Here is a 25,101-nt window from a genome sequence, read left to right on the forward strand (position 1 = left end):
ACATCAGGTTAACCTGGTCGTGCCCTTCTGAGCTGTTGAAAACCTGCTTTCCGGGCTGATTGTCCTTGTTTTACATAAAAATAAATATATAATCGTGATGTCATTCAATACTTTAAACAGATTATCTAAAGTGAATCCTTAGGAAACAAATGCAGTGCACAGGGAAAGTGTTGAGATGCATTCTCTTTTTCAAAATGTTGTTACGTTACAATTCTAGATTGGTTACAATGTATGTTCTCAACACATAACTGTGTGAACAGGTCAGAATACTTTGTTTTCTATCAATTTAAACATTTCTAATAACCTGTTTTTGCTTGTGCATTATGTGGCATTGTGTGTAGGTTGATGAGGGGGGAAAACTATTCATTTTAAAATTCAACTGTAACAAAATATGGAAAAGGAGAAGGGGTCTGAATGCTCTGTATGTTTAACTGGTGGCAATTAGGGGCACATTTTTTTAGTCTTAATCATATTTTATTCCTTCCTTCCAGTCCATGGGTGCTTAGTTGGTGTCTGTCACACACTCCACCCATCCATTTTAAACACAGCTCATTAAACTAATTGCATTCTAATATGAAGATCATGATTAGTTCTTTATTAGAGGTGTGGGCGGTTACTGGAGCAACAGTGTGTGTCACAGATTGTTTCCCTGAGGAATAGATTTTCCATCCCTGGCTCAATTTTGGCGTTTGTCAACAATAGTTGTTTAATTGCATTACACGATGGAAATGGGTCTATGGATCTTTGTCTATTCAAACATGCATATGTATGTAATATCCTCAAAACCACTGGCCATATATTACAGAGACTTTGGTGAATGATGAATCTTGGCAAAATCCCTCATAGGTCTCTCTCCACACAAGGAACAAAATAATTATTTTTCAGATAGACTTTTTATGTGTGAAAAACACTTGCAATACTATTCTTCAAGCACTAAGTGTCCCATCAACATGAAACTCTATTGACAGCAGCTGCTCAATGCAGTATTTTTCTGATTAATACCTACAACAACACATTTGAACATCAGACATTCACATGGGTGTGGTCTGGCCATCAATGCATACAGATCAGTCAAGTCTATTCATATTGTATCAACATTGTTGCAAAGGTGCTACTATAATACACATAGTACATAGTACACATGTTCCTGTCTCTTGAGCTCAGAGTGGTGACATTTGGCACACATGCTCAGGGATATGAATCTTGCTAAACGTCACAATACCTCAGAAACAATTGTCACAATTGGATTAATAGATTTTTGGAGAAAGATACTTGAATGATGAATGATGCATGTCCTTATAGAGAGCCAACAACATTGCACTGATTGGCTGTGGGCTTAATTCATTAAGGATGACATGTTTACTGTTGCCTTGTTTCCTCTGGGATTCAAGATAACATATTGGCTTCCAATACAATTCATTTGGAAATCTGGCATTTCGTAATCTATATTGTGTTTGTCCTCTTGCAGGCCTGAGGATCCGTCTTTTTAACTTGTCCTTGAAGCTTTTGACGTGTGCCCTTTACGTCCTCAGAGTGAGTCTGGATTACCCTGAACAAGTCACTGACATATGGTGAGACTCCATCTATTTTAACTATAGCTATTGTCTGTAGATATACTGTAGCATGCAATTTGGGTAAGCATATCATCCTGTTAAAGTCAGCTTCTATTAGAACCCATACATTATAGTTACTGTGATTTGACTGTTGAAAACATTTGTGTTGGAGATTGAAGGCAGAACAAGAATATCACATTTATATGTAATAATATGTTTGATTGCCATTGGGTTATTCCCTACTTTCATTTCCTCTCCACCTCGGTAACTATTTCCATGGTCAGTGCTGTAAATTACAATTTGTTGTCAGCCAACTAACCTGATAAAATAAGGGTTCAGATGAATAACTGTTCACTTTCTGATTGTGCCTCTTTTGATTTGAAGAATATGCTGTGTCAAGTGACAAATACAATATATACATTTCAGATTATAATTGATTGGGTGTATACAGTATTGTTACTGAAAGCACGTTGTTTCCAGCATATTTATTTTTCTGTAAGTGTAAATGACAACTTTTTAAATGGTGACATTATACGTGACTCTTAGATATGTAAAGAAATGCTGCCACTTAGGCAGGACTAGTGTCCATACAGCCAATTAAATAATCTCAATCTACCTGCATGCTTCCTGCCCGACTGCTTTATGCATGAACAAGTCTTAGGTACATTAGGATTTGTTAATACCGTGACTTGCAAAAAATATTTAGTAGATAGAAAATGCTTATTACTATCCTAAAATAAAAATGTTAATAAGAAAATTATACTAAAAACAACACAGTAGCACATAAACCTGCAAAGTTTAGTGATGTCAGGGAAACAATACTGAACATTGAATGCCAGAACAGAAATCTGAAATGAATGTGTCTTATGCAGTACTTTAGATTGTCTGAAAAGTTATTAGTTGTGGCCATCGACATGTTACTGTAGCGCTGTCACATATAGGGCTATAACCTACCATACCATCTTCTTCCGCTTATCCGGGGCCGGGTCGCGGGGGCAGCAGTCTAAGCAGGGATGCCCAGACTTCCCTCTCCCCAGACACTTCCTCTAGCTCTTCCGGGGGGACACCGAGGCGTTCCCAGGCCAGCCGGGAGACATAGTCCCTCCAGCGTGTCCTAGGTCTTCCCCGGGGTCTCCTCCCGGTGGGACGGGACCGGAACACCTTCCCAGGAAGGCGTTCCGGAGGCATCCGAAAAAGATGCCCAAGCCACCTCAGCTGACCCCTCTCGATGTGGAGGAGCAGCGGCTCTACTCTGAGCTCCTCCCGGGTGACCAAGCTTCTCACCCTATCTCTAAGGGATCGCCCGGCCACCCTGCGGAGAAAGCTCATTTCGGCCGCCTGTATCCGGGATCTTGTCCTTTCGGTCATGACCCAAAGCTCATGACCATAGGTGAGAGTAGGAACGTAGATTGACTGGTAAATCGAGAGCTTCGCCTTGCGGCTCAGCTCTTTCTTCACCACGACAGACCGATACATCGACTGCATTACTGCAGAAGCTGCACCGATCCGTCTGTCAATCTCCCGTTCCATCCTTCCCTCACTCGTGAACAAGACCCCTAGATACTTAAACTCCTCCACTTGAGGCAGGCACTCTCCACCAACCTGAAGTGGGCAAGCCACCCTTTTCCGACTGAGGGCTATAACCTAAAACATAAATTAAAATCAGAAGAATGTTTTGACATGTTTGACAAAAAGGTTTATAGCATAAATGTTTCATACATTTTTGTTTTGTTAGCCCAGTTTGTAAGCTTGGAAATCATATCAACCTGGTTTCCACAAATGAAGACATTGTTGCCAAACGAATGGAAGTTTTTGTATAAATCAAAATGGGTGCAGTAAGACTGAATATAGAATGGCCATATGGATTGAACTAAAGTATGTTTTGTATCTGAGACACAAGTCCTGAAGAGCTGGGATGGTGATATGGTTTGTGTATCCTGCTGCCAACCAGCAACCATTAAAGGCATAGTACCTCAGCTTGTGGCTGTAACCATGGGAACACACTGAGTTAGTGGTGCTATTAACCCAAGGGTATGGTTTCTATCAGACACCCACTTTGAATGACTGCCTTTCACTCTATTATCTATGGATTTTGCAGTGTCACCTGTCCAAATAGAACAAGCCCAGCAGCGGCAGAATCCACAGAAATCACAGAAATCAACTGGTAAGTTATTAGGGTCACTGCCCATTGATTTGACCCTTGGTTTTAAACATATTTTTAATTGTTATGTGCACAACTAATCCCATAGCTGTCAGACCGTGATGGAGATAGTTTTGTCTAGTGTAAAATACACTGTACAGTATTATATAATCAATAACTGTTTTGTGTTATGAAAGGGACTTGATTTTCTGGGTGAACAGAAAGGTTCCTGTATGGGCAATACAGGTAAGAGGAAACTGAGTCTCACTAAAACGCAATTTCATTTTTAGAAAATCAATATTTTCTTTAACAATAGCCATGTGGGTTGAACCGAAACTCATACCTTTCCAAGTAAATCATCAGTAACGTAAATTCACACAGATTTCCTGGGTCTCTTGCCAAGCCTAAATCAGCATTTGAACACACATTTGAACTGAAACCATTTTCAAACCTCAGAAACCACAACAGTGACAGTTACAGGGAGATGCTGTGGTTAAACTGCAGCTCTGGTGATGTCTCTCTCCGTTCCAGGTGACGGTGGCCTTAATCAGTTTTCTGGAGGCGATGCTCCTCACGTATCTCAGCTACAAGGTAAGACATATCAAGTGTACTCTGTCAAAGTCCATTCACGCCACTGACACGAGAAACAAACCCCCAAAGTAATTTCAGTCATTCTATCAGGCAGCGTCAAATGCCATGTCTGTGCGAGATTGAAACTAATAGGTGAACAGGAAAAACAGATCATTACACTCTCTACAAATAAAGACGTAAGGTGTTGATCTCACAGTATAGTTTTTTTTCTTTAAATTGCATATTATTTGAAGTGCTCCTGGTCTTGGATTAGTTAATTGTATTTAATTCCACGAGTGGTTTCATCCAAACCTCAATTGTTTTAATGTATCCTTTTAGTATTTTCTGTTATGAGGGTTCAGCCAGATTATGATATTGACGTTGTTTTGGAATTCTGACCACATCTCTATTAGTGTAATATGTACTCTGCCTGAGCTAATATTTCGACTAACGATTGATCCATGACCTGGGGTTACAATTATTATTTTTTTATTTCAAACTTTTACTCTTGCCAATTTGAGTTCCAAATTTGCAGGATTTAGCCATTTTAGTAGCTCAGTTGAGCCCAGCTAAAGGAGTTGAAATGATTGAGAAGTGTTTGAACCCAGGGGTGATGGATCTTTTCAACATTAATGATGTGCTCACTAATTACCACAAAGACAGAGACCGTTTTGTCTCGCTTTGGCTGGTACAGCATCAACCCCATTTGTTTGTTTCAGGGGAATATCTGGGAGCAGATTTTCCAGATCTCCTTCATTCTGGAGATGATAAATACTGTGCCATTTATAATCACTGTAAGTTTTCTTCCACACATACATGCACAATTTCAATTGTGTTGCCATCGTAAATTATTTAAATAGCCTAGATACCTAATATCAGTGGTCTTTAGGCTGGCTGATAATCTATTGGTACTGAAGGGTTTTTGTATCCTTGTGAATTCACAGCACAAGCCGTCTCTGTGATATTCTGTATTCATCAGCCAGCAGGCCCAGAGTGTCCAAATGACAAATGACACATATACAGTACAAATTGGTTGTCATGCCTCCGTAAGAAATGTGTTGCTGAAAATTAGGTTATTTTCAGTGTCTCCATACCACCATTTTCATCTCTCAAAACGTATTGAAATTTGATAGTGCGACAACAGGCTGATATACATGGGATTTGTCCATATTGCCCTATGCATGAATAGTTCATACAACTGTCTTTTCAGATCTTCTGGCCTCCATTGAGAAACATCTTCATCCCAGTGTTTCTCAACTGTTGGTTGGCGAAGTGTGCCCTGGAGAATATGATTGTGAGTATATGCTGTAATGCCAGACACATAACTGGTTGCAACGCTGTCAATTCAGTAGCTGATGATCTACGGAATTCAGCCCTGTCTGCGTTGTGGGAGGACAGTCCAAAGCTGTGTTGGGAAGAGATTCCCCAGTTATAAATAAGAGTCAGAAGACACCCAGTCAGTTTAACATTTTTTTTTTTGGAAATCCCAAACTTCAATGAGTGAATAATTGAACCAGAGCCAGCAGGCCTCTCTGTGGGCGGATGGTAAGATCCAGGGTCCATAGAGCAGGTCCAGCCTGGAGATATCGAAGGGAATGGAGATAGTGAGGAGCTAGTCAGTCAGGAAGAAATGTTACCAAGGTGTGACATTAACAGAATACTCACTGGTATGTGGTGGCAGGGCCGATTCAAGGCATAAGCGACATTCTTTCTTTCTTTTTTTATTCATCTTTTTAAATAATATATGTTTTTATATTTGTTTTTAATTATTTGACTGTATTTCTTTTTTACTTTGTACTAGAAAAGCCCTATACAAATAAAGTTTATATTATTATTATTACACAGTGGGGAGAACAAGTATTTGATACACTGCTGATTTTGCAGGTTTTCCTACTTACAAAGCATCTAGAGGTCTGTAATTTTTATCATAGGTACACTTCCACTGTGAGAGAAAAAAATCCAGAAAATCACATTGTATGATTTTTAAACAATTCATTTTCATTTTATTGCATGACATAAGTACCACCTACCAACCAGTAAGAATTTCGGCTCTCACAGACCTGTTAGTTTTTCTTTAAGAAGCCCTCCTGTTCTCCACTCATTACCTATATTAACTGCACCTGTTTGAACTCGTTACCTGTATAAAAGACACCTGTCCACACACTCAATCAAACAGACTTCAACCTCTCCACAATGGCCAAGACCAGAGAGCGATGTAAGGACATCAGGGATAAAATTGTAGACCTGCACAAGGCTGGGATGGGCTACAGGACAATAGGCAAACAGCTTGGTGAGATGGCAAAAACTGTTGGCGCAATTATTAGAAAATGGAAGATGTTCAAGATGACGGTCAATCTCCCTTGGTCTGGGGCTCCATGCAAGATCTCACCTCGTGGGGCATCAATGATCATGAGGAAGGTGAGGGATCAGCCCAGAACTACACGGCAGGACCTGGTCAATGACCTGAAGAGAGCTGGGACTACAGTCTCAAAGGAAACCATTAGTAACACACTACGCCGTCATGGATTAAAATCCTGCAGCGCACACAAGGTCCCCCTCCTCAAGCCAGCGCATGTCCAGGCCCGTCTGAAGTTTGCCAATGACCATTTGGATGATCCAGAGGAGGAATGGGAGAAGGTCATGTGGTCTGATGAGACATAAATAGAGCTCTAGGGTCTGAACTCCACTCACTGTGTTTGGAGGAAGAAGGATGAGTACAACCCCAAGAACACCATTCCAACCATGAAGCATGGAGGTGGAAACATCATTCTTTGGGGATGCTTTTTTACAAAGGGGCCAGGACGACTGTACCGTATTGAGGGGAGGATGGATGGGGCCATGTATCGCGAGATCTTGGCCAACAAACTCCTTCCCTCGGTAAGAGCATTGAAGATGGGTCATGGCAGGGTCTTCCAGCATGACAACGACCCGAAACACATAGCCAGCGCAACTAAGGAGTGGCCCCATAAGAAACATCTCACGGTCCTGGAGTGTCCTAGCCAGTCTCCAGACCTGAACCCACTAGAAAATCTTTGGAGGGAGCTGAAAGTCCGTATTGGTCAGCGACAGCCCCGAAACCTGAAGGATCTAGAGAAGGTCTGTATGGAGGAGTGGGCCAAAATCCCTGCTGCAGTGTGTGCAAACCTGGTCAAGAATTACAGGAAACGTATGATCTTTGTAATTGCAAACAAAGGTTTCTGTACCAAATATTAAGTTCTGCTTTTCTGATGTATCAAATACTTATGTCTTTGATACATTAACTTATGCAAATTAATTACTTAAAAATCATACAATGTGATTTTCTGGATTTTTGTTTTAGAGTTCGTCACTCACAGTTGAAGAGTACCTATAATAATAATTACAGACTTCTACATGCTTTGTAAGTGGGAAAACCTGCAAAATCGGTAGTGTATCAAATGCTTGTTCTCCCCACTGTATAAGCGTTTGCTTAAAATCACTGAACGATAAGGGGGGCCCAACCACTAGGGGTGGGAGTCCCAAATCAAATTTTTATAGATAGACACAGACAGACAAATCTCTCTGGCCATGTGTCTTTGATCGTCCCTCTCTCTCCTCCCGCCTTTCTCCTCAGAACGATCTCCATCGTGCCATCCAGAGGACCCACTCAGCCATGTTCAACCAAGTCCTCATACTCATCTGCACCCTGCTCTGTCTGGTCTTCACTGGGTATGTTTCCCCTGGAGCTTCCCGGATGGGGCCTCTGGTCTGCATTCCACCAAGGTGTTCCCTCCTGTCTGCTCTGGTTCATTCCCATGTACACATCTGAGACAATCCGGTTTCTTTTACCATTAACAGCATTATAAAATATATATATATTAGTTTGAGTGGTGTTTCACATTATACAGAATTTCTTTTAATATGGTATATTTTAATTTTTCGATACTGAAGCATATTGGTTCGTTACTCATATGTCTTTTAACAGCTCACCTCAAGTACAAGACTTGCTAGTAAAAGTAGTTATGTGTTGTGCGGTAACAAAGTAAATGATGGCACTTTTTTGTATCCATGATTTTGTATCATGGGCAGGGTAAGTTCAAACGAAGGGAATCCCAAACCACTCGTTGTATAATGCTCACATAAAAGCCCACTTAGACATCTTGCTCATGATTTACGTCTGTGCGTGGGAGCAAACAAGATCTTGTATGTACTCACTGCTGTAAATCGTTGCAGATTAGAGTGTCTGCTAAATGACCAAAATGTAAGAAGTCAAGGGCACATCTTTCAGAAATAAAACACTCCCCTGATCTACACTCTTCATCACTGAAGGACCTTCTCGTCTACCGTTGACATGTTATTATCTAATGCAGATCATTATCTGAGGAATCCAGGCAGAACAGACAGCATAATCAATTATGTTTCTTACTGATTACAATGAGCGTGGTCTTATGGTTGTTCAAATGCGGAGGAAATAAGCTTTGGGTCTTTTTGTCTTGCCAGACTGAAGTTCAATGCGAAAGTACACAGTTTGAAAGGGGATATTATGAACGCAAGGTCCAGTCAAGACTTGTCATCTGCATTTAACCTAACCCCTCCAAGTTGGACAGAGTCTACTCCTTAGATTAGGGACAGAAATACAAGATTTGTTCCCTTTTCTACTTGATTCAATTCAATGTAGCAACCTTTTGGTTACTGGTCAGACCGCTAGGCAACCTAGTACATTAGAGTAAAGGTTACATTAGCTCATTATACTATCACCATTAGCAGAACTTGAATTTCAGGAAGTGTAATAGTTGAAATATATGGCCAGCACATCCAGATTTTAAGGTTAGTAATTGAATATTGTTGTCTTGCCTCGTTGTGCTCTAGTGACTACTTATGGAGGCTTGGACACACACAAGCTACATCTTGATACAAAGCTGGTGAGTGGTTTCCAGCTGGTGTGTAGGGTTTTCCATTTAAACTTTCTGGTTGACTGGGCAATATGATAAAGATTGGTATCAGATGTTCTATGGAAGAGACGCAAATCTTGACATTGATTATCCCGAGTTGCTGCGACGAAGCAGAACTGTAATTACAAATTGGATTTCACGAAATTGGGGAGAAAGTGTCCTCTGTAGTTTTCCATTTTTGAAATATGACACAATGTTCCCTAACAAAAATGTATCAACTGTCTAAAATTGTCAGGTTATTATTATTTATTTAAAATTACATGTTTTCTTTTGAATTTCCTTGCTCTACCAATATGGTTTGAAGTCCTATATCTGTCTCTTGCAAATTCAATGTCCATGTTTTTTTTTTTCCTCTGAAATTACTATACATGTTGCCAAGCCATTTTTATCACACTGCTCACCACAATAGTTGGCACATGTGCTGGAGAATGCATTCTCAGACCAACAACCACAATTAAACTCCTAGGTGCCCAATCTAGGAGTTGCTGCAATGACAAGGCATGAATTCCCAAAACCCACCTGACCACCACAGGGAACATTGAAACATTTGCTCCACCCTCTGCTGAAACCCACAGACTTTTTCCATATGCCACGACCAGGATTCAAACACCTGTCACAATAAAGCAGATGAACTGCATGACAGTGACTTAAACTACTGCACCACTCAGCGGTCCTCCACCTTTTAATCAAATCAGTCCTTTTTCTTCTGGCATTTTTTTTCCCTCTGGCATTGCCTAGTTCAAGTGTTTGACCATCTAGCACACTATTGCCACATCTCTGTGAAATGCCTTCCCTCTTTTCAGGGCTTGTGGTATCCAACATCTAGAGCGGGCCGGGAAGAACCTGACCCTGTTCAACTCTCTGTATTTCTGCATCGTCACCTTCTCTACGGTGGGATATGGTGACGTCACACCCCACATCTGGCCATCCCAGCTGCTGGTGGTCATTCTCATTTGTGTTGCCCTCGTGGTGCTCCCGCTCCAGGTATGACGTAGATTACAACAGGGCTGCTTTTATAGCAATAAAGAAATACTAATAAATGTACCCTTAGACATTTTTAAAGACTATTGCTTCTAATAATCATTTGTTGTTGAATATGATTTTTCAAAATATGGATTAGTAGCCTAGTTGTGGTGATTAATGATTCAACCACCTGCTTCTTCAACAAACAGACAAACAAGCATCTGGTGTAAACAATTCTGACTCACACTCTGACCGCATATTCCCATTTTAATCGTTTGTGTGCTTTTTTTGACAATTTTCTGGTACACTTTCACAACTCGTGGTACAAAACAGTTAATCAAAAAGGGGGTGCTTTTAAAAACTCTAAGCACATTTTCACTTAAGCACAACACTAAATTGGTTGGTAAAAAGTGCAACTTTTGGTTAATTGCCAATGCACTCCACTGTAAAATTTCATTTTTGAATCACTGGTTGTGAGGTGACTAACTAAATGAAGGTTTTCAATGTAAAACTATTTTTTAAATTTTTTTACCAGACTAAAATAGCATTTCAAAACTAAATTATCCTCCTCTCTCATTCTTTCAGCAGGACTTTATAAAGCAATAGCCCTTAGGCCTACAGTAAAATTAATGTGTTGAATCAATAAAAATCCATCTAATGAACCTTTTTTAACGCAACACCCCAGCGTATTACATAGTGTATAACAGATTGTTGTACCCTGAAATGTGCCGTGTGTGTTTGTGTCAGTTTGAAGAGCTAGCATATCTTTGGATGGAGCGTCAGAAGTCGGGCGGGAACTACAGCCGACACCGGGCTCAGACGGAGAAACATGCCGTGCTCTGTGTCAGCTCCCTGAAGATAGACCTGCTCATGGACTTCCTCAACGAGTTCTACGCTCATCCCAGACTACAGGCAGGTCCACTGGACTCTGTCTTCCGTATTCCGAAGACCGAGCTAAAGATTCATGTTTCAAATGTGACCCTTGTCGTTTAACCAGACAGGCCTGGCAAAACGTAAGCTTGCAAAACATTCTTGTTCTAAGCAAACATCCAGTGCTGTGACGGACGTCTCCGTTCTTACAGGACTACTACGTAGTGATCCTGTGTCCCACGGAGATGGATATCCAGGTGCGTCGCATCCTCCAGATCCCTCTGTGGTCCCAGAGGGTCATCTATCTCCAAGGGTCGGCCCTTAAAGACACAGACCTCATGAGGGCCAAGTGAGTGACCTCTACCACCATTTTCTTGACAGAAATGTCACGTCTCTAGGGCCAGCTCAAAAAGCTGGCGTATGCGTAGAGAAGCTAGCGGGATCACAACCATCTATGACACCATCAGCTGTGGCCGCGTAGATCTGTATTGATTATGTTAGCTAAGGACCATGTGATCAAGTCCTGAGAGTAACTACTAAAATCTTATAGACGTTCTGATTTTCGGTATGCGTCAATCATCCGTGAGTATGTCCTATCCTTAACTTAGTAATGGGCTTTCTCAATAATGCATTTCATTCATGTGCGCGCTGAGATGCTTTTATCCATGTCCACTTGCACTCCGCTTGTACGCTTGAGGCAATTTAATTTCAGAGCCCAGGAGGGCTGACACACGTCTTTTTTTTGTATCTGGTAGTTAATAGCTCTCACCTGTTGTCCCAGATCTGCATTAGAGGTTGTGTTACAGCCCTCCAGGAATGAGATAGGCAGCCCTGTTTTTGATACTCTTTTAGTAGGTCGGATTTCCCTTTTTTTGGGAGACGTAGGGTAGTTGTAGTGCTATTTGGGTGCCAGGACAGAGCGCAGCGTTGCCCGGGCTCAGAGGGAACCCTCCCCATGTAAGTGTGGGTGGGCCAGGAGAGCTGACTGGTTGGGACGTTGGGTTTGAGCGTAGCCTGGTGGTAGGAAGAGACATTGAGTGCATTGGACGTGCTCATCCTAGTTACTGCTCACCCGGTCATGACAGTATTAATACAAATCACATTTTGAAGCCTTGACACAAATCGGATCTACGTAGCTTCATTATTGTCAGCACAAATCACAGCCCAGGTTTAACACATCAACACGGGCAGTCAGGTGCAGGGACCTGCTGACCTGTCCATTACGTAATAAAGGCTCCAGCTACTTTATTGTAGCTATAAGGCTGGGTTATGGGTTGGTGATCGATGGTTAAATCCAGGTCGCCCTGCTTGTTCCCATGAGGGAAGATGTCGGAGGACGTAGATTGACCCTGTCCAGTACAGCGCTGCAGGGCTGTCCAGTAAAAACAGAGTCATAAATTCACCCGCAGCCCAACCCTCCACTTGAGTGGAAAAAGATGATACCCCGTACACCCGGGGCTTTTGCTTTGGTTTGTGCTACTTCCTGGCATGCAGCCAGGAATTCCGTAGGGCGGAGCACGATGGCCCAGAGTTGCCTGGGGAGGGGGGCGGCATCGTCGGTATGGATTTCCTCGGCTCAGCGCGCTTGTAACGACTCCCTTAGGCATGTTGGGCGCCTGCAAGCAGAACTGAGGTCATTAGTTGAGGGATCATGCTTTCCCCCATGCTGATTCAGAGTTTCCGGTTCAGCAAGCAGTGTGAAGGGAAGCGGAACAGCTTGGAAGGGGACAATCTTTGTCTCTCCCAAGCTCATTTTGGTGTCGCTGTAATGAGGCAAGCTCATTGCTACAATTGGATAACAGAAAGTCTACAAAGAAAAAAGGGGGTAACAAATTTTTTTGGGGGGGGGGCGGGGGGGGTTGGATTCGCTGATGGTGGCCTACAACACAGTGATGTTAGACAAATATATTTTTTGACGAAATTATCCGTCAATATTATGAACTGTCTGAAACTGATTCGTGTGGGTGTTGACTGTTAATACAGTGTATTTCCTACAGAATGGATGATGCAGAAGCCTGTTTCATCCTGAGCAGTAGAAATGAGGTGGATCGCACTGCTGCTGTAAGTCCAAACTAATGACTTCATATCCAGCTCATTGCACTTCAAACTCAATACATTTCCAGACCTGAAATATGAATAGAGGAGCGATTGCAACGAAATTATTATTTCCACTTTAAAACTTTAACTCCACTTTAACTCCGATTGTGTTGATTGGCTCAGTGGCTTAAGCACTCTTTTTAAAATTTCCTCTCAAATGGTTTCATTTAAATGGGGCAGAGATGAAAAATATGTTATTGGATTACTATACACTTATTGGATGCACATGCAAGCCCAGCTAGCCAATTCTCTGGGCTCATAAAATTGAGATTACATTTATGCTTGAACGATAATGACTGTATTGAGGGTTGAAGTGGCAGATGGTAAGGGATTTAGTTTTCTTTCCCCAGGACCACCAGACCATACTGAGAGCTTGGGCTGTGAAAGACTTTGCCCCAAACTGCCCACTGTACGTCCAGATCCTTAAACCAGAGAACAAATTCCATGTGAAGTTTGCCGGTGAGCACGCCTACCCACCGACTGTGCTCTCTTGTCTGCCTGTCTCTTCAATCACGTCGCCCGTCACCATTTGTCTCTTCCTTTGGCCATCTCCTCCGTCATTTCCCCCATGACTTCCACTTTCATTGCCCTCTCTCTTCCCCTTCAATTGCCAGCCTCAGGAAAAAAACTTGTCCTTCCGACACCTGCTTGGTCTGACTTATGGCATTCCTGTTTGTTTCGTTAGATCACGTGGTATGTGAGGAGGAATTCAAGTACGCCATGCTGGCCCTGAATTGTGTGTGTCCGGCCACGTCCACATTGGTCACGCTGCTCGTACACACCTCCAGAGGACAGTGAGTACAACCCATTAACTTGCCAACACCAATGATCTTCTTAATGAAAACTCTTGACATGAAACGTTGGTGTTGAAACCATAAACCTCGGACTTTGGATTTGTGACAAAGTGCTATACTAGTAAAAGTACTATTGTTGCAGTTTTTGCGAAATGTGGAAGTGTACTCATTGGGGTATGAAACACTATGGGAGATATGCTCGACGGCTCCAACCTGTTGGAAGCCCTGCCTCCCCAGATGATATAATCATGGATCTTATTATCTGATTACTGTTTTCACGGATTGTTAAGTCTTTTACGCTTTTCCGGCACACAGTAAGAACACGCTTGGTGCTGTTGTCTGGTTAGATACTACCTCGGTTTTAACACTCTAAAAATGACATGTTACATGTACATTCCAAATCACTTCAGTGACATAAATTATATATTCTAAAAAGATGTATGTTGAAATCTGATTCTGTTGGACAATTGACTACTCAGCCAGCCCAGCTGTTTCCAGAACTGCCACAACTATAAAACTGCTTTCTTCACCATTGCCACATTTAAAGAAACAATCACTAACACATTTACTTGACGCCTGTACCTGCTTCATATGATGCGCTTGTTCATTGTAATTCTTCCTTGTTGTCCGGTTGTATTTTGCCATGTCTGTGTCCTGGTGTATTGTTTTATTATTGTCTGCTGCCAGGTCTTTGTTTTTATTATGTCTGTTATAATGCTTTGTTGTCTGTGTTCTTTTGTTGATTAGCGTTGTCTGTGTGCTGGGTGTTAATGTCTCTTTGTTAGTACTGTGTCTGTTGTCATGTGTGTCTAATTTAATCATTCACTACATGATGCCTTTTTGCCCCCTGCCAGGCCATTTCTGACTTGCCTAGTAAAATGAAGGTAAAATAACATAAAACTGCAATTTGAACTGCAGATCAATGAAGCATATGATTGGTGTAGTTATGTAAGAGCGCAAGGGGATTGGATGCATATTATAATGAAACTCCCCTCAAGATTTGAGTGTACCTGCAGCAGATTGACTGCTGCTGAATAGAGAATGTTCTTTCAAAACGATACCGCTACTTTATGCTGCAATGCAGGACAAATTAGTTTCCTCTGATTTTTATTACTGTTGCAAAGTGCTTTCTTTTGTCAGCCTGTAATCTACAAAAGAGACTTTGACCAATACTTTATCCTTGTCCAGTCTTATGGTAATTTGAATTAAGTACGCTTAACTAGGGGTCTGTATGGAGTGGAAAACAGAAGCCAGAGTTTAACTAAATATTTAGAAATTATGAATGCAAAAATTAAATAATTGTATTCATGAACTAAATTTATGAATGCTGTTCTTTTTATTTATCTGAAACACATTAGCAGTATCTAATCAGTGTTTCTCTAATCACTTAGCTGGGTTGAACATGTAATTGGACATAAATTCAGCAATTTAAAATTAATCTATCCTCTATAGCTGAAGCTTGATAAATAAGAATAGCTACTTTATTTTCCATACACAAGGCAATGAGTGTGATTGTACTCATTCAATTTGAAAAGGGATATTATTTTAATTTGCATTATTATTAATTAATTGCATAAGGGGTTTGGATTCGGTCTTCAGTGTTCTCCACAAACACCCTTCTAAGGCCAATAAGTTATAGCATATTACAATTTGTCTAAGCGACAAAACCTTTAATAATGTAGATCTGTGATTTTGTAGTGACGAGGTGTGTTATACAAGTAACAGCTAAAAAAAACAAAGCTAAATGCTGCTGGTCTGCTGTCTCTTGTTTCAGTTTAAAATTAATAGCGATTGTGTTATTCTTGGGTAACATTAGAAAATCAAGGTGACGCAAGCATCGTTTAGTCATGACTGATTGAAATAAAGGAATTATCCTTGTTATGATTACACAATTCCTGCTTTTATGTAAAACGTTCTGACAGGTAGGTTACAGCATATAGTGTGAATCACCTTGCTCGATGAGCCAGATGACGTGGTATGTATGACCTGACAGCGCTACTGCTGTTAACAGTGCCTGGCTGACTGCCCTGTGCCCATTCAGACTTGAATGAATCGTGTGAACGACCAGACGGTTTGAACAACATCAAGGCGAAAAGAACAAACGACCAGTTGGCTTGGATATATTCGGGATTTGTTTAAACAATTTCTTCTTGCGTGTTAAATACGTTTTTAATGCAAAAATGTCACCCATTGTTTTAAAATAATGTTGGTAACCTGTTGTAGATTGTGTCCTTGATTTATAACCTATGGATCCATGTCGGACTTTAATGTAACCTAGACTTATGCCAATAATTATTGTTAGGCTGTATCTAACTTGAGGACCAGTTTTCTCCTTACACATGATTTTACTCGAATGGGACTGTGAATCACAGCAGCCATCACAGTGGAGCAGATCACTTCTGTGAATAGCTCTGTGGTTAGCACATCATGCTGCCACCACGGACTAGCATTAGCAGCAGATTGTACATTGCTATGATTTTACAACACCATGAGCGTTATCGCCTTTGACTTTTCCTATGTCAGTAATACAATGTTAAATGTTATAAACTGCTCAAAAAATTTTAACACCAAGTCAATGACACTTCAGGGATATCAATCTGTCCAGTTAGGAAGCATAAGCAATTTTTTATCAATATCACCTGTTTTGGTGCAAATGAAAGTGACAACAGGGAGGCACTCGAGAGGCATCAGCAAGACAACCCCCAAAAGGGAATGGTTTTGCAGGTGGTGGCCACAGACAATCGCTCCTTTCTTATCCTTCCTGACTGATTCTTCTCTTGTTTAGCATTTTGCTAGTTTCTTTGTCACTACTGGTAGTATGAGGCGGTACCTGCAGCCCATGAAGGTTGCACAGGCAGTCCAGCTCCTCAAGGATGGCACATCCATACGTGCCTTTGCAAGAAGTTTTGCTGTCTCCCAGTAATCTCAAGAGCATGGAGGTGATACCAGGGGATGGGCTGTTACACGAGGGGAGCTGGAAAGGGCCATAGAAGGGCATCAACCCAGCAGCAGGACCGGTATCTGCACATTTGTGCGAGGAGGAACAAGAGGAGCACTGCCAGAGCCCTACAAAATGACCTCCAGTGGGCTGCTGGTGTGCATGTTTCTGACCAAACTCCGCCATTGGTTCCCCCGTTCTCTTCACATTTGAGAGCAGGTTCACACTGAGCATGTGACAGACGTTAAAGACTCTGGAGATGACTTGGTGAATGTTATGCTGTCTGCATCATCATCCAGCATGACCGATTTAGCGGTGGGTCAATGATGGTCTGCGGAGGCATTTCCTTGGAAAGTCACACGGACCTCAACATGTTAGCCAACAGTACCCTGACTGCTCTTAGGTACCGGAACGAAGTCCTCAGAACCATCGTCAGATCTTACACTGGTGCAGTGAGCCCTGGGTTCCTCCTGGTGCAGGAAAAGGCCCAGCCTCAAGGGCCAGAGTATGTAGGCAGTTCCTGGTTGACAAAGGCATTTATGCCATTGACTGGCCCTCATGTTCCCTAGACCTGAATCGTTGAGAACCTCTGGGACCTTATGTATCTGTGCATCCGACGCCACCAAGTAGCGCCACAGACTGTCAAGGAGCTCACTGATGCCCTGATCCAAGTCTGGGAGGAGATCCCCCAGGACACTGTGATGGTAATTCCATCAATCGACACTCTTAAAGGAGTAAGAAACAGAGACGAAATTCTCTTGGCACAATTAACAGTTTATTAATATAATTTTTATTAACAGTTATTAAAAAGCGTCAAACGCTTACCAACATAATCGTCCGAGGAGTCTCTGACTCCATACATGCACAATCCGTATTTATTACAGTGAAAAGGGGTGTGGTAAGTTGTTGCCCATCTGTCTTGTGTCACAAAGGCTTTACCCAAAGGGTGGGCTGTCCCCCCACCTTATCCTTCCTGCCATAATGTTTACTGTTCTGCAACTGATCTTACTTCCCCCCCCAAGGACCACATTCCTAAGGAACAGAAAGGACTGACACCCTTCTTTGTCTAGGCAGGAGGACATGGCCCAAATACCTAATAATCCTCTGACATTATACAGACGTGTGTCACAATCAAAGTAAAGATCTACATACCAGCCAATGGAAAGACAGACATTTCTCAAATGCACCTTAGTTAAAAGGTTCCATAACAACACCATCCTCCGTCTCATTAGGAGCATGCCCAGATGTTATCGGGAGTGCATACAGGCACGTGGGGGCCATACACACTACTGAGTCACATTATTAGTTGCCGTGAAGAAATTAATGCAAGTTGGAACAGCCTGTGATTTCAATTCATTACTTAGAGTTTGAGTTTGAATCCAGCCCTCAATCGGTTGGTGATTTTGGTTTCCATTGACCGTTATGTCATTTTGTTTTCAACGAATTACACAATATGCAATAAAGATTTTGAACTTTTAAATATTTCATTCATCGAGACCCGATGTGTGATTTAGGTATTCCCTTAAGTTATTTTTGTGCAGTGTATAATCATCTTTGTCAGAATATTTTTTTAAATTTTATGATAGAAGTAAATGAGTGAGAACAATTGTGTTGCGAAAATATATATTGGGGCACATCCACTGCAGCAATGGATGTGCCTCCACTACACCAAACTTTGCCTTGTGCATCCCCTGATGAATCCCTCTTTGACTAATTAAATCAGGTGTGCCAGTTTAGTGTTAACTGAAGTATGAAATGTCCGGGGAGACACGAGGATTAGTTGCCTAGAATTTTTATTAATTAGTTTTATTTCATGATGATGAAAAATGTATTAGTAATAATGGATAATCACAATATAATATTGTAAGAGGTTGAATTCAATATTATTATGACAGGCAAAAAAACTTTGTAGTTCTAAAAATAGTTAGGGTAACAGCAAGACTGTGTTGAAGTGAATCATCGGGAAGGTTTCCCTACCTGCTAGGTACATTTGAATGACAAATATCTTTGCTTTAATGGAACACTAAGCACCGTTAAAAGAAAGCATACAGGAATTTCAAACAAATTATTATTTTGTGTCTTAACCTAAAATTGTAATTACACTGACAAGAAGGTGTGTGCAGGTGGTGTCTGAATTCAAAATATCCTTTAACTGTTTTACAGTTTTCAACATCATTTTCAGATTTGTGGATATATACTATTATTACAATAAAGTATAATTAGGGATTTTGTTTAATAGACAAACTTTAATCTAAATAGGGATTAGTTAACCAAGGAAAGGGGCATGAAATGTATTTTAACCAATTAATGGGAATAAATGGTTATAGTTCTAACAAGAACAACAATTCAATTATACATTTTCTCCTATATTTGTTATATTTTGTTTTTACCCTCATAGTTAGAGTGCATTGTATTGACTCATCAAGCATAGGGTTTAGCCACCTTTTACAAATGCTTTTTTCAGCCTTATGTTTACTTTTTAAAGTTTTTCAAGCTCTCACACACTCTATATTAGGAAATATGGATGCATCCTCTGTCCTTCATTATGGGTGACTGATTTGAGTTATAATTTTTGTACAGCCCTCAGAGTGAAACATTTGTGCCGGACCACTAACTTGAACTGCACCAACCCAAAAAAAGATAGAAATGACGAACGTCTGAGACTTAATATTCAGAAAATTGCCCCCTTGGTGATGTTACATTGGCTGTTTGGAATTGTGTTTCAGTTACCAGAGAATTGCATAAGATATTTTGAAACCCCAGTCTGCCATATAGAATAGTGTGCGTAACGACTGTCTTAAAGTCTAGATACATTCCCGTGTGTGCGGTTGGTATGACTACAGTGTTTGAGCATGTACTCATCCTCGGAAAACTCAGAATTTGACTAGGGTAGTCCCATGGGATGTTAAGGCCAGTCAAATGGAATGCTCAGCCAAAATTCCCAAGGGTTGGAAGCACTGAAATATTGCTACATAGTGAACATAACTGTTGGCAAATTTTCATGATAATTACAGTATGCTTGCAACGACACTCAGCGCATGGGAGTTTACGCTCTCTTGCTAATCTGAATTGACTGTCACACGTAAATTTAGCGCCTCTGATTGGATACTTCAGATGTATTTTAGCCTTTACACACTTGCACACTCCAGCCTCTCAGTAATATACAATGGGTTGTAAGCATACACTAGGATTATTAGGAACAACATACTAATACTGTGTTTGACCCCCTTTTGCCTTCAGAACTGCCTTAATTCTACATGGCATTGATTCAAAAAGGTGCTGAAAGCATTCTTCAGAAATGTTGGCCCATATTGATAGGATAGCATCTTGCAGTTGATGGAGATTTGTGGGATACACATCCAGGGCAAGAAGCTCCCATTCCACCACATCCCAAAGATGCTCTATTGGGTTGAGATCTGGTGACTGTGGGGGCCATTTAAGTACAATGAACTCATTGTCATGTTCAAGAAACCAATTTGAAATGATTCGAGCTTTGTGACATGGTGCATTATCCTGCTGGAAGTAGCCATCAGAGGATGGGTACATGGTGGTCATAAAGGGATGGACATGGTCAGAAACAATGCTCAGGTAGGCCGTGGCATTTAAACAATGCCCAATTGACACTAAGGGGCCTAAAGTGTGCCAAGAAAACATCCCCCACACCATTACACCACCACCACCACCAGCCTGCACAGTGGTAACAAGGCATGATGGATCCATGTTCTCATTCTGTTTACACCAAATTCTGACTCTACCATCTGAATGTCTCAACAGAAATAGAGACTTATCAGACCAGGCAACATTCTTCCAGTCTTCAACTGTCCAATTTTGGTGAGCTCGTGCAAATTGTAGCCTCTCTTTCCTATTTGTAGTGGAGATGAGTGGTACCCGGTGGGGTCTTCTGCTGTTGTAGCCCATCCGCCTCAAGGTTGTGCGTGTTGTGGCTTCACAAATGCTTTGCTGCATACCTCGGTTGTAACGAGTGGATATTTCAGTCAAAGTTGCTCTTCTATCAGCTTGAATCAGTCGGCCCATTCTCCTCTGACCTCAAGCATCAACAAGGCATTTTCGCCTACAGGACTGCCGCATACAGATTGTTTTTCCCTTTTCACACCATTCTTTGTAAACCCTAGAAATGGTTGTGCGTGAAAATACCAGTAACTGAGCAGATTGTGAAATACTCAGACCGGCCCGTCTGGCACCAACAACCATGCCACGCTCAAAATTGCTTAAATCACCTTTCTTTCCCATTCTGACATTCAGTTTGGAGTTCAGGAGATTGTCTTGACCAGGACCACACCCCTAAATGCATTGAAGCAACTGCCATGTGATTGGTTGATTAGATAATTGCATTAATGAGAAATTGAACAGGTGTTCCTAATAATCCTTTAGGTGAGTGTATAAGATTATGGTATATGAGCAGTGGTTTGATAATTTATGTGTACAGTTCCCTGTGCAGCTGTTAGGTTCACAATTTGGAGGTAGCTTTATTTGTGGGGAGCATAGTCGTGTTAATGTCTGGCCAGGTTCACTGGACTTGAAAAGTTAAAGCCAAACTAAAGCATGTTCTGTAACTGTGTTTGGTGTTTCACAGTGCTGAGTCACCAATACAGAACATTAATCCAGTCAAACTGTGTGTGCGAACAACGTGGATACAGTTGTGGTAGAGTCTTAGGATTAGGGCTTTCTTCCGTCTCGCTGTCTCCTGACCGTTCCACCTGAGAGTCAACATGACATTATTTGCTCTGGCGTATTGAGTGCTGCCTCTGGCCTGTCCTGCTTCTCAGTGTTCAGCAACGGTGACTAATTCGTGTTGTATCATCGAAAACAAAAAGCCTCCCTTCTAAAACTCCTTAAGCACAGCAACAAAAAATCTACATATTATTTTGTCTGTGGGGCAGTGGTCCATGGTAGTGGCCTTTGAATAGGGACTACATTTCCCTGATGCAAAAACAGGTGTGACATCCACCACCAGAGGATCTTTTAAAAATGCCCCTGAGAGGTGCAACCTGTTGGGAAAGGGCCCCTTAATGTCATGGTTTATTTTCATTCTACAGGCTGTGCTCTACAAGGGGTTTTTGCTTGTATAAGTGAGTGGCTTTCAAGCAGTTATAAAAAATAAAAATACATATGGACATGTTACAATTCCGAAATGACCTATTGGAGGATGGGGCATTTAGGCAGCAGCTATCTCATTGGGTTGTTGAGGCCATTGGATCTCCTTCAATACGACCCCAAGGCCAAATGTTGCTTGAAGGGGAAAAACAACAAATGTCAACAATGTATGTTCAGAAATGGCTTGAAGCAATTGTTGGACTGTCTCTCTGAGCACGCAGCTCTTAGGGAGAGCAGGGTCGAGCTAGCTCTACTGCCACTTAGGCACTTGGTAGAACTTCATGAAATGACGATTATCTATGTGAAGAAGCCATTTTCTTCACATAGAAAATACATAGTTTGGGAAACCCAATCTACTGTGCTGCATGCTATATACATGAATATCACTGACATTGTATGTGCTAAATGGCAGTCGCAGGCTTTTAATATTATCTTTTTCTAAGATCTCTAACAAAGACGGCTGTTGCAGCATGCCTGCCAGCTGTCTTTCGATGAGATGTTACAGAAGATACAGTTTACTCTGAGTTGAGAGAGCTGCATGCTTTGTGTTCTGGAGATGATGCGATGTCATATTTAATTATGACTTTTTAGAGAAAGGGTATTACAGTTGTTACTGTATGTTTCCTCTATTCGAATGAGTGCCAGAAACCACAAAAACCCTAAACAAATGTTTCATTGGCCAGAGGCACTTACTAAATTTTTGCCTCCATCGTAAACCCTAATACATTGCCCTACAGCAGCTACCTTGTCACCACACTCATTTATCTCACTATGCAGCCATCCACATCAAGTCCAGGTGATAAAAATGCTTTGCACAGTTTATCCAAATTTTTATGCCACAGTGAAACAGTTATTTTCTTTATGGAAAACAATGATATGCTACCTCTTATCGTTTAAATAATTGTTGTTTGAATAAATGGCTTCAATGCAGTGAGATTCTAATGTCATCTAACTGATTTAAAGTTAAAGGGACAATATGTAATATTTTTACTGTACTAGTAGCATAAAAATTTGCAAATATAGACCAGTAGATATCTGCAGGTAATGTTTTATTTGTTTTAAATAATATTTTTCTACAAATGAATCAGTGACTGACATATTCCCCATTTAACCTTTTGCATTTACTTTAAATCTCCTTATACTTCCTTTAGACACTCGCAGTACTTTCCTTCCCACCCTAAACCACCCTAGGCTAGCTAGTACTATACCGGTCTTGATCGGAAAAGGAAGACAAGGAGGAGACAGGTGAGAGTGAAAAAGGGACAGGAACAATTAATAGGAATCCGTATTTGGGTTTGGGTAATTTTTATAATTATTCAAACTATGTTTCAGCCACCCCACCATGCACACAAAAATTGGCCTGTGACTGGATCTAGTTGCCTATCCCTGTTATAAGAGGTCAGTGCAATCTGTGTGGCCAGATGGGAGCTGTCATATAAAACATGGCATGGCGCAAATCAAGCCAACAATTTCAGTGGGATGGTACAGCTCTGGAAATAAATTAATAAATGATCAGTTTCTGTGGTTTTACTATTCATTGGTACGTGTTTGAGTAAAAAAAAAAAAAAAAAGAATATTCTATAAACTTCTGACAACCTTATTCCCAAATTCCAAATAAAATATTGCCATTTAGAGCATTTATTTGTAGATAACAACTGGTCAAAATAACCGAAAAAATATGAATTTCTTTCAGACCTCAAAAAATGCAAAGAAAACTAATTCATACTCATTTTTCAACAACAAAATACTAATAATTTAACATAGGAATATGTCAATATTTGGTGGAATAACCCTGATTTTTAATCACAGCTTTCATGCATCTTGACATGCTCTCCACCAGTCTGTCACATTGCTGTTAGGTGACTTTATGCCACTCCTGGCACAAAAATTAAAGTAGCTCGGCTTTGTTTGATGGCTTGTGACCATCCATCTTCCTCTTGATCAAATTCCAGAGGTTTTCAATGGGGTTGAGGTCTGGAGATTGGGCTGGCCATGACAGGGTCTTGATCTGGTGGTCCTCCATCCACACCTTGATTGACCTGGCTGTGTGGCATGGAGCATTGTCCTGCTGGAAAAACCAATTCTCAGAGTTGGGGAACATTGTCAGAGCAGAAGGAAGCAGGTTCTTCCAGGATAACCTTGTACTTGGCTTCATTCCTGCATCCTTCACAAAGACAAATCTGCCCAATTCCAGCCTTGCTGAAGCATCCCCAGATCATCACCGATCCTCCACCAAATTTCACAGTGGGTGTGAGACACTGTGGCTTGTAGGCCTCTCCAGGTCTCCGTCTAACCATTTGATGACCAGGTGTTGGGCAAACCTGAAAATGTAACTTGTCAAAGAAGATGACCTTACTCCATTCCTCTATGGTCCAATCCTTATGGTCTTTTGCAAACTTCAGCCTGGCTCCTGTTTGCTTCTCATTGATGAAGGGCTTTTTTCTAGCTTTGCATGACTTCAGCCCTGCCCTTAGAAGCCTGTTTCCACCCATCCTCACCGTGCACTTCCCCCAGCTGCTGTTTGCCATTCTTTTTGTAGGTCACTTGATGTCATCCTATGGTTGTTGAGTGACATCTGAATGAGTTGATGGTCATCTCAGTCAGTGGACAGTTGTTTTCGCCCTCTGCCAGTCTGTAGCTTTATTGTCCCAAATGTCTGTTGCTTGACCTTGTTCTTATGAAACACCATCTTTGACATTTTCAGGATGGAAGCAACCTGATGCTCACTGCATCCCTCTGTCTGCAAAGCCAGAATTGAAACCTTCTTTTCCTCACTCAAAGCTTTTCTTTTCAACAATTTTTTTGTCATGCTGAATAGTTATTTTTTTTTATTCAAATTACCTTTGAGGTAATACTTGCACTTTTTTCGCCATCCAGCTGGTCCTTTTGCAAGAGGATAGTGATGACCACAGCAGTGGTTTTTATACTTTTCCTCGTTAAATTCAATTTGGTTCAGGTAATCACCTAATCAGTACCTCATTAAGTAAAATGACGTGTGCCTGTGTTGGAATTTAACAGACACTGGAATGGAATGGCTGCTATACATGTAGAGATTAAGAAAAATTAGGAGTAGGCAATAATTTTTTCCAGAGCTGTATATATTATCACCCTAAACAGTTTTTATTCAAACCCCTGCGTGAACGCATTCAGT

The 25,101-nt window shown here is 41.2% G+C and overlaps 1 protein-coding gene across 8 annotated transcripts in view; it reads left to right on the plus strand.

Annotated features, from left to right (window-relative positions):
- Nucleotides 1–25,101, plus strand: part of LOC105014068 (potassium channel subfamily T member 1) — a 101,368-nt gene that overhangs the window by 38,942 nt on the left and 37,325 nt on the right. For all 8 annotated transcript variants that reach the window (XM_020052926.2, XM_010876067.3, XM_020052930.2 and 5 more), the window contains 13 exons: nucleotides 1,469–1,571; nucleotides 3,652–3,717; nucleotides 3,891–3,939; nucleotides 4,225–4,284; nucleotides 4,983–5,057; nucleotides 5,474–5,557; nucleotides 7,856–7,950; nucleotides 9,977–10,157; nucleotides 10,884–11,048; nucleotides 11,219–11,355; nucleotides 13,004–13,067; nucleotides 13,454–13,562; nucleotides 13,789–13,897. In XM_020052926.2, the coding sequence (XP_019908485.1) occupies nucleotides 1,469–1,571; nucleotides 3,652–3,717; nucleotides 3,891–3,939; nucleotides 4,225–4,284; nucleotides 4,983–5,057; nucleotides 5,474–5,557; nucleotides 7,856–7,950; nucleotides 9,977–10,157; nucleotides 10,884–11,048; nucleotides 11,219–11,355; nucleotides 13,004–13,067; nucleotides 13,454–13,562; nucleotides 13,789–13,897 (1,297 nt within the window). The remainder of the gene's footprint in view (nucleotides 1–1,468; nucleotides 1,572–3,651; nucleotides 3,718–3,890; nucleotides 3,940–4,224; nucleotides 4,285–4,982; nucleotides 5,058–5,473; nucleotides 5,558–7,855; nucleotides 7,951–9,976; nucleotides 10,158–10,883; nucleotides 11,049–11,218; nucleotides 11,356–13,003; nucleotides 13,068–13,453; nucleotides 13,563–13,788; nucleotides 13,898–25,101) is intronic.

This window comes from Esox lucius, chromosome 13, assembly GCF_011004845.1.
Source record: "Esox lucius isolate fEsoLuc1 chromosome 13, fEsoLuc1.pri, whole genome shotgun sequence".
NCBI classification, from domain to species: Eukaryota; Metazoa; Chordata; class Actinopteri; order Esociformes; family Esocidae; genus Esox; species Esox lucius.